Source organism: Knufia obscura (assembly GCF_036327395.1).
Source record: "Knufia obscura strain CCFEE 5817 isolate CBS 148926 chromosome Unknown scaffold_13, whole genome shotgun sequence".
NCBI classification, from domain to species: Eukaryota; Fungi; Ascomycota; class Eurotiomycetes; order Chaetothyriales; family Trichomeriaceae; genus Knufia; species Knufia obscura.
This window is the reverse complement of record NW_027042699.1, coordinates 1-10,382: the sequence shown is the minus strand read 5'-3', so window position 1 is coordinate 10,382 and position 10,382 is coordinate 1. Positions and strand designations below refer to the sequence as shown.

General features: G+C 51.1%; 2 protein-coding genes across 2 annotated transcripts; both read right to left on the bottom strand.

Moving 5' to 3' along the window:
* Positions 1–1,581: 1,581 nt before the first annotated feature.
* PMZ80_009187 (uncharacterized protein) lies at positions 1,582–3,648 on the bottom strand (the record flags this gene model as incomplete). Its single annotated transcript, XM_064877582.1, has 2 exons — positions 1,582–2,115; positions 2,245–3,648. 2 exons carry the CDS (start codon positions 3,646–3,648, stop codon positions 1,582–1,584), a joined length of 1,938 nt encoding a protein of 645 aa, XP_064726307.1.
* Positions 3,649–7,214: 3,566 nt separating this feature from the next.
* On the bottom strand, positions 7,215–8,284 carry PMZ80_009186 (uncharacterized protein; the record flags this gene model as incomplete). Its single annotated transcript, XM_064877581.1, has 4 exons — positions 7,215–7,360; positions 7,425–7,650; positions 7,705–7,772; positions 7,825–8,284. 4 exons carry the CDS (start codon positions 8,282–8,284, stop codon positions 7,215–7,217), a joined length of 900 nt encoding a protein of 299 aa, XP_064726306.1.
* Positions 8,285–10,382: the final 2,098 nt, after the last annotated feature.

The window sequence follows — 10,382 nt, the reverse complement described above, 5'->3', positions numbered from 1 at the left end:
GGCTCTCGCGGCTACTACTACCGCTACCGTTACCTTAGCCGCTATTTTAGTTTTATAGTATTCTTATAAACTTAAGTATTTAAGCCTATTAATCTTTTATTACTTAAAATTTCTTTTAAAACGTAATAGCCTATACGTTACCTATATTTTTAGATTACTTTAATTTTTTGAATAGTAATTATTTAAATACCTACCTATATAACCTAAATCCTAGCCTCTTAATAATTTCCGTATATCTAGTTATCCGTTAAGATAATTGAGTAATTTCTAGCGAAGCTTTAAATAACCTTTAGTATTCTATTAGTAGTAATTAACTTAATATCTCTAATACGGACTTGACTATAGGTTTATAATATATTTTAAAACTTTCCTTAACGAAGCTAGGTCGGCGTTCTTACTCTATAAAAACAAAGTATAATAGGAATTATATAGGATTCTAAGAAAATCCTAGAGGTATAATTCTTTATTAAGCTAAATTAAGCGATCTTAACTATAGTTCTTTTAATACTTATAGTAATTACGAGAATAGTTTTACTTAAAAAGGAGTATATAGTTATTTTATAAGATTTCGCTTAAAGATTAACTAATAGTAGCTTAAGACTTAAGGTATTAATAATATATTAACTTACTATTCTCTTAATATAAAGGTACTTAATACTTATACTCTTAGTTATTAACTTTATACAAGTATTAACAAATTTATAAGTCTTATTTAAAGTACTACTTAATTATACTCTTAGATAATAGCCCAGATTCTCACGATTGAACTTCTCGTTCCGGATTAGTAGGTGAGCTGTTGCCGCTTGAACTCACCCTCTGGGGTGAGCCGAGGTTGAGCCAAGGGTGAGCTGAGCTGCGTTACGGGTGAGCCGGATCGCACAGCCACCCCCACGGCGACGCTCCAAACCGAGTAAATGGCCGAAGAGCTTCACGCTGTTGCCTGCGACATAGAAATCACGTGATTAAAATCGTTGCCTTCATGGCTACAGCGCAATCGCGCGTACGTTCAGCTGTCACGTGTAGTGCTTTGGAAGTGTTACTCTCGTACTGATCTCATTCAAAGAAGCTCTATCTATCCTCCATACTCTCTCCCGATAGGTCCATACTTGCATATTGTGCTCCTTGTGCCAGCTCTGTGCTCTGACCAAGGGGACTTTCAAGTCTCCCAATTTACGAAGGCGGCTTCACATGGTCGACCAGTGTGGCCGAGATGCAGGTGATTTGGAGAGCATTATGAAGCCTGCAGCACCATTGACCACAATCTACTTCCAGGCTTGACCCTGAGGAAACAACCAAACTACTGTGACCCTTCGAAATTGCCCACTGTGCGGCTCTTGACAGAAATCCAAGGCCGAACATGTGTCTCGTCCAGTGAGACATTCAAAGTGCCTGTGGGGCCAATTTGATCACGCGTGGCGTGCTCCCCGCGCGTCAGCATCTTTCTGGCACAATCTGCGGGATGTAGGATAGTCGTCTTGCCTGCAGGCCAAGCAACTCTGTGGTACGAGCTCCTAGACACGGTGTGAGTGGGGCCTATGACCGTTCACGAACGCGACATCCCCCAGGCGTCAATTTGCGGATTCAACATGTTGCTGGCTGTCCGCGATCTCGGTTGGATAGGTTTCTGTCGGTTCTTTGCGTGTGTGCCTTGCCAAGCAGCGTTGTCGCAATGACATCTAGCCGACACATCTTCGTACTGCTTGAGGAGACCAACGAACTACTGGCCCGCCTCTTGATACCTGTCTTGCAGACAGGCTGTACACTTGACACATCCTTGTTGGACAAGGCGGACTCCTGTGAATCACTAGATCGTGACGGGGTGGCGACAGCCTCCACATCGTCCTCGCTTTCCGGATCGAGCTTGCTCAACCATGAGCGGTATTTTGCGTCAGGATCTCCAATTTCGTGACTGGCCTGTGCCAGGCGCGGATACTCTTCATAGCCTATGACATCGACCGGAGAACGATCAAGATGAACTTTGAGGATGCGAGGGAATCGAAGAGTCAGATATCGGGCATTCGAAGGCCGATCAAACCCCGCACCAACCACCTCCACCACAGCAGGTTGCAAGAACAGATGTGAGGGAAGAGATTTCCCAGTCAATTGCGTCATTATCTGTATCTGCTAGTCTCGGCGAGAATAGTGGCGTTGAGATAAGCGGCCGTGTGCATTCAAGAATTGAATGTCGGACATTGAGATTGAGGGACGTGACACGGTGCCCACGATGTGAAACGAAGGACTAACCTCGATACCACCATTCTCACGATCCACGTATGGACATGCCAGAAAGAAGGTTGTCCACGTGCTCGGTACCAGCGCCAAGCCTGCAACTACCACAGGATCACATCGGCCACCAATGACGAGCAGGTCAACCGAATCGCCTAAGCCCGGTATGTAGTCCTTCTTCGCCTTTACGTATTGTGTGACTCTGCCATCGACATCGATATATGGATCCCCGCACGCCTTCAGCACCAGACCTTCCCATCTCTGTGAGAGTGCGTATGCCATCTCACACGCCAGAGCAGACGTACCCCGAGCGGCAGTAAAGTCGAGTACGACTTGCTGTCCGATCGCGGCTCGGCCAGGGACCGGCTGAACAAGCTTCTGGAGGTGTTGCCGCCGCTGCCGGTATGTCTCATAAATGCAGATGTGGTCATCCCACAGCAGGATGTCGTGGAAGACGATCATCAGATGCTCATCTGGATCTGTTGAGGAGTCTCTTTGGCAACCCAGACGGCGTCCCGCACGGGTGACATGTCTTCGAATCTTGTAGAACGGCATGATTTTGCGGTCCACATCATTCCATACCACCAGTTCCCCAACCAGGATGCAGTGCTTCTGAACTCGATCTGCCGATCGGCCTGCACCAAAGTACTTTCGGATCGTCGGCAGAATAGGATCACGATCCCTGGTTGAATCTCGACCACTCTTCGAAAATAACTGGATCACTGGCTTTCGACTATTGCTGTCCTGCCACAGATGCACCTGACAGTATTCGCCATCGTACTTGCGCTCGACACTGACTTCTTGTCCTCGCATCAGAGAATGGCCGTGCTTGATGCTGCGCGCTTTTTTAAAGAGGGGCAGGCTTACACGCGTACCAGCTTGTGGTACCATTGGCCGAGTTTGGCCCAACCAGGTTGAATCCCGCTCCTGGAGGTGGCTCAGAGCTTCAGGGAACGAATCGAGCATACTCAGCACAGAAGGCAGACTCGGGTGTACAAGCTCAACCATCAGTTCCTGGGGCACGATGGCCGGCGTCAAGTCCTTGAGCAGCAATCGCATAACCCATTTGACCTCCAGGCTTGACATTCGCTGGAACATTGACGTCAACTGACTTGATAAGGAAGCTCTGTCCAGTTGAGGATACCGCTTTCGAAGCTTGACGTCGGAGAAGTCACACCATGCAGCCACTTGATCCAGGGTGTGGTCGAGCTCGGTGATGGTTAGTGATGCTCGAGATGAATTTTGCGCACCGCACTCCTCCACGGCTTTCATGACAGCAGTAGCATAATCGAGATTCTCCTCTTTCCGCATCCGTTCGAGTTCTCGCTGTCGACTTGTACCAATTTCCTTGGCTTTGGCTGCGATACGCGCAATACGTTTCTCACCGAGGCCATAAACACGGTCGTACCGTCGAGCAGGCATAACGCATGATAGAAGAGCAAGGCTTTCAGTGGACAATTGCAAACGGTCGACATGCCGGCCGAACCATTCCTTGGTGATGGCTTCTGTCTGGTAGGCGGACGGAAAGGACGACAGCTGCTCAAGCGGATCACAGATGTCTGAAAACAGCAACATCACAACGAGCGCTGAAGCCACAGCTCCTTTAGTGTTCATGTACAGTATTAGACATTCGACTGGCCGATTGGTGAGCTTTATAGTCATTTGAAGAGCCTTGCATTGTGACTCCCGTCTTACTTTCCACATGCGCAAGCCCATCGACTATGCTGAGGTGGAATGGTGAGGCACATTTGATGCGCCAGCAGTGATTCCGTCGCGCTTGGTGGCCTGCAGGGAGTCATGGTCCTCGGTCAACCGTAATGACTACCTCGTTTGGGACTTCGTCGAATGAAGAGCCAGGTGCCGAACGTCGGCTTGCAACGTCCAGATGCATCCGAGCTCGGTGGCATTGCCAGTGCTCAGATAGGCCTAGTTAGCAAGACATGGCTCGATTCTCAATCAATATGAAGTGGTGGCAGGAACACATTTCCACAGGCTTTTGCCCTCAACAAGATGAGGTTTCATTCCTCACGCTCTATTCCTGCTTTTGAATACACCAATAGATTGCATCAATCACATCTTCTGTACTGGTCCTCGGACTACGCAGATCGTTGCTTGAAATGCTGTCTATCTGAACGAAATAACTGTAACTCATTCGTGGCTCTGTCCAGTTCCTCGTAGTGATGAGTAACCTCGTTAGGCCTTAATTCAGGGTCATGCAAGGCTCTATCGATAACAAGACTTGCCTGTTTCCTGTCCCATGTCACCCGACACAGGGGGCATTGGTAGGAAAAGGTTACAAGGAGGGAATGCGTCTGACCCCGAGAAGATCCTGCGGACTAAGCATACGGTGGCCACCAAATGGCCACACTATGCCCACCACAATGGTGACTTTGAAGCACGGAGTATCAACGCCACCGCAGGGGGGACCGGCCAATGATCTGCTGTATTTTGGCATACGGATCAATCAGTCTTTGATCCCTTGGTCTGCCTAGGCGGCCAAATCATGCCTGCCGGTCGATTCACCTCCTAGACCGTCCATATTGCTTGCACACGTCCTCCCGAGAGCATGTGCTCTGGAAGTCCCAATGCCCAGTGTGGTTGCTCTACAGTATCCCACGGAACTGCGGTGTTTGCCAGTCCTCATCCTTTATCTCCCTGAGCAGTGATTGTGTCCTAAACGTCTATGGTTGGGTTCAGCAAGAAGCACCTCATTCGTGAGGACAGACCCTTGAAAGACTCCCTCAGTATGAGAGCTACTGGAGTTAGTGGCCGATTGTTCACCACGTGATTGAGGGAAGTGGTCCAGCTTCTCATGAGGTAGAGGTCGTGGTTTCGAGGAAGGTACATTTCCTCAGTCAGCTCACTCTCACCACAAATTTAAATCGAGACACTGACTGACAATTGGCGAAAGTCATTTGAACTCGGTATTTTGAGTCCACACGATCATTGCAGGTCGGTATCCAGCTGTGTCCGCCAGAAATGGATGGTATGGGCAGCTTCATTCCGTAGAAAAGGCACACCCCTATTTCTGGTGTGCCATTTGTCATGCTGCATGTAAACTCTCGGGATCAACAATGTTCGAGCCGACAAGAGCGACAAGGTCCATGAGAGTAGCTATCGAAGTCGAGCATTGCTTTCCCGACAGCTGCACGTGATGCCATCATCGTCGATCTCAATTGAGTGGTCCAGGTTAGGTTCAGTGAGTGTCTCTGCGTCAATGGTGTCATGTTCCAGCCATAACCACGTTGATGACCGTGCCCGGATGCACAGGCAGATTAGGCGAAAATGCTTAGCACATGGTGATCAAACATGGGTAACATGCTGGCCACATCCGGTGACAGAAAGATGGAACGACAGAAGGACAGAACCTTTCCAGCCTATTGAATCATATTACTATTCTGAGAAACAGTTAACAAGGACATAGATGCGATCAGAATGTGACTTGATCCTCATTTCCATAGCTATGCCGTGTACTTTCCAGGAAACCCTCCTAGAGCACTCCATTCTGTGCTTCACATAAAAGCACAATGCCGCTGTAGTCCGATTGTCAATCGAGATGACCATGTCGACATGGGAAGAATGGGAAGAGTGGGGTGATATGACTGTGAAGCACACGTCAAGTCCGCAGTATGCTGAAAGCTGCAGCGATGGGTTGCTATGACCGGCGGATGGAGAAGACCAAGACCATAGGTAGAAGAAGGTCTCACAGATTGAGTCAAGAGGATAATGATGCTAGACGAAGTGACATGTGCTCCGAGTACAACACAACAAGCACGTGCCAAGTGTTTTCTTGATAGGACGGCCGGTCAGATCAGTCACAGATCGCTTAGATGTTGGGCAACCAGGCAAATCAGGACACACAGCTAGATGCTCGCTGGCGCTAACAATGAGGCTTTGAAAGTATGGATTGGAACAGATGAGCTGCAATCGATTACGGCTTGACTGTGCAATGTCAGATGTACTCGATCCATGCGACCTCAACGGCCCGCAACCTTTGCTCCATTGTCAACATTGTTCCGAATGACAAGTCTCGACTATCACGTGACAATCCATTACTGCGTCTTTCTTTCCAGTAGTCTGATCGTGCTCACCCTGGCGCGTATCTATTGATTGCAGGCAGACGCGTGAGGGCAGTCTTCTATGCACGGTGCCTATGTCGACGACTAGTTGGCACAGATGCGCCACCAACATCACCGCCGATACGCAGTGTGGCCCAGTGCCGGAACTGGTCTGGCCCTCGATCTCTGGTAGGGTCCGGGCCCACGACCTGGCCCAGGCCGTATGGGGAAACTTGAGCCAGGCCACAGAGATGAGCCAGGCCACCAAGTTTGACCAGGCCACAATTATGGTCCGGACCAATCAAAATTACGTGGCCTGGACCCAATTCGACGCCAGACCATTTCTGAAAATGTGGCCCAGTTCTCAGAGTGCGCCAGGCCACACCTCGGGATTTCGTCAACAGATCATCGGCAGCGGGGCCAAATCGAGGGACAAACCCGTCCTCGAACTCCCATTATCGTCGACAGCATGCTGTCAGGCCTGCTGAGAATCCTCGGTGAGATTTCGTGCATGATGACCGAATGGCAATTTGACAAATGGGTATTCCTTGCACCTCGAGTTGATACAGGCAGAAGCGTGTGTACAGCTTGTATTGACAGCTGAAACTATATACACCGTGCAGAGAGTGTGTATCGATATGCAGAATGACTCGACTGGTGACCTACTCTGTCTATACGCCTGTAGCAGAAACTTCAGCCGTGTGCTACTCAAGGGCAAGACTGGGCTACACTGTCTAGTGGTGCGATTTTCTTCCCTTGTTGCTGAATCTACTCACTTCTTAGCACTCTTCCATACCAGTCAGCGTCAGCGACATACCACGCATTCTTCCCCTCCTCACTACGAGCTCGCGAGCATCCCACGGTCTTACCTACAATGTCTCCGCACCGCCCAATATTACCCGCCCCCTGCTTATGCTTCGAACAGCACGATTAAGAAGGAGGATCAGCTGCCGGAGTTTCGTCGTCACTAAGGTCGTCTTCGGGCTGGAACTCCAGCTCGACTAGCCGGACGCGCGGTGACACATGTGGACGACAGGCCTGGTGGACAAGGCGACGAATATTTGCAGTGGCAGAGACTGGGGTGTCCTTGGTCAGCGGTCACACATTCACGCTCATCAGCAGCACATAGAACAAGCTTACCCATCACGATCGTCTGGCGTTGATCGATGGCGAAGGCGGACGGATTTAAGAGGGGGAGTTGATCGAGCGATGACACCTGGGCACGGTGTTCAATGTCTTGCGGACTCCAAGCCACTTCGTCGGCGATGATCGCTTGCCAGTCGGCCACTCCAGCATGAGAAGTGACCCGTCGACCCAGCTGGAGTTCGGTCCTTTCCTGACGTCGGTAGACGGAGATGTTAAAGAACTGTGATGGGTCAGCGAGTCTGTCCTGACTTGAAGTGCAGGCTTATGCCCTTACATCGCTATCCCCAGTGGTATCTTGCGCCAATGTTCGATTGAGGAGGGTGTGGGCGGCTGCGCCCTCGGCTAGCCCTGTCAGTACAGCCATCGTCGTATGGCGTTCTGCTCATCGACTTACCCGCGGTATTCAACTGCCAGATCAGGTGAATGCGACGCGCTTTCATCACCCCTTCTCGATGGCCACGAATGAGCGCTTGGAGATACGGCATCTGTCCCATCAAACCCCAACCCGAGGCGACCAGCACGACGACCCCATACTCCTCGACACGGATAGATCCGCCGTGGGGACCACTGAACAAGACGAGATGGGTGTCAGGAGATGGAAATACCGCCTCGATATGGTTGGGCGCTGTCGGACGGGCGTACATCCACAATCTGGCGGTCCAGCCTCGTTGGGGCTGCACCATGAGCTCCAGCAAGGTGCCATGACCGCGGTGGTGTGCGAATACCACGTAGAACGGGTGGCTTTCCCAAAAGGAGCGCAGATTAAGCCCTGGCATCCAGATGTTGATGTACTGCCCTGGTCGCACGAGGTACCGTCGGGGTGTCCAGATGGCCACTCGGGTTGCGTTGTCCATGCGAGTGATATGCGCACGAGGCAGACCAGCCCAAAAACACCGATGAACCCAGAGCATGTGGAACAGCTGGACGATGGTTAGCAAGGTAAAGCAGCTGACACTTCCGACCACGGTGTACTGAGCGAGGGTAGTGGTATGGTGCACATGGCCCCAGACCGCCCATAGCGTGCCTAATGCCAGCACCTGGTGAGATCGGAGAAAGAGCTCGTAGCACCATCGTCGCACGGGTGGCCAGCACAATACCAGCATGGTTGCCAGGGCCAGCGCTGCCTTGCTCGGGTTAGTATATCATGTCTGCGAAAAGAGAGGTTGACCAAGACTCACGACAATTCCATACAGCTGTTGGGACAGTCCGTCAGCAAAGGCTGACGCGCTCGGCTTGAGGATGATGGCATGCAGAGCGACCGCCAACACCAAAGATCCCGACAAGCACCCATGCACGAAGCGCATGTCTGTCAGGCTGAGGTGTAGGCAGTCTGCTTGGTAGGAAAGATGCGGACCGAGGCAAAACACGCCCAGGTGCAGCGTAGCCAGCTCGCCAGCGCGGCCTGCTACGCGGCGCATATCTGTCGACGGCAAGAAGATCAACAGTAGATGCGCTCCCATCAATCCCAGCTGGACCCCAACCGTCCACCACGTCCACGAACCTAGCCATGCGGAGTTCCAAATCGAGTGACGGCGGCACAAATGCATCCACAGCCATCGCTGCATCCCATACACTCGATGACTCAAATATTGGATCCATCCATGGATCATGCAGAGCACGAGCACTCCTGCCACAACGACCGCGTAATATGCGATGGGGGACATGCAGCGAGCTGGTCAGACCTAGAACAGGCACAAGAGGCGGAGTGGTGATGGCGAGATATAGAAGCTGAAGAGGACGAGTTGTCTGCGTTGTGTGACATGCCCACTACTCTACGTCAATGGAGACCGCCTACATTGTCTGACCAGAGCATCGAGCAAAGTGTCAAGTCATCTGACACACCCACCATTCTGTGTGTACATGGAAAGCGACAGCTGGCCAGTCTGTGGGGTCGTCTCGGTCCTCTCTGTGACTTGTATTCAGTCTTCCATCTCCCACCACTTCCCAAGGGCCTTCACTTGCTCTCATGAGGCACTCAATCCACGTGAATTGATTGCTCGTGATCGCCAAACACACCAAATGGTCCGAAGCACATCTCCCCATTCGCTTAATCAATGATCTGTCCTGGCACGGTCGGTAAGCTTTAGTCAGTTTGGAAGAGGATGAGTCTTTCACAGGCGCCATTTGGCTCGACGCGTCCACTCGCTGGGGTCAACTTTTATGGTTTGGGAGTGTCGCGAACTGGATGTATTCGCGGTTTGTCGTGAGGCTTGTCTGATGGATTCATATGGAAGTCTTTGGCGAATGGAAAACTGTTTTCTGGCTTATACGGACGCATGATCTAGTGCCTACAGGGACGCATGATCTGGATGGACGAAAGGTATGAGGTAGACATGTCACATTTGGAGAGAAACAGTACAAGACTACTCGGAATGTGAGTGCAGCAAGAAAGTAGGCAGACATCCCGATCACTCTATGTCGAAATGTGCTCCGAAAAGCCAAAAAACCGATGCACCACGAAGCCTGCTACCGCCACCAGAGCGGTCAGTTCCTCAGGGTGCCAGTTGACGGACAAGAATTCATGCTGTGGTAGGTCAGCATCTGCTGCTGATCGATATCAGGGGCACTTACCTGAACCAGGTCGGCGGCTGTTCTGGTGTAGCAGCTGGCAAAAAAATCCAGCCCTGCCGGGGGGTAGCGTTCGCAGTCGTATTGCGTTGGCTGTAAGCTCTCAACTCTCGGAACTCTTGAAATTCTTGGTACTCTTGGTGGTCAACAGTGACAAGATATCGCCGACTTGATGAGTGTTCTTCGGGAGTTTCGTATAGCTTCGCTGTGGCTTGCACACCTCCGGCTCCGCTGTCTCGGGTTAGCTCCTGTGTTCGTGAAGATCGCACTCTTTGCGGCTCGACGACTGACCGATCTTCATGACGCCATCGGGCATGGCCAGCACGTTCTCGGCGCTCAGGACGGGGTGTGCCAGTCGATGACAATCCAGAAAGACGACGGCAT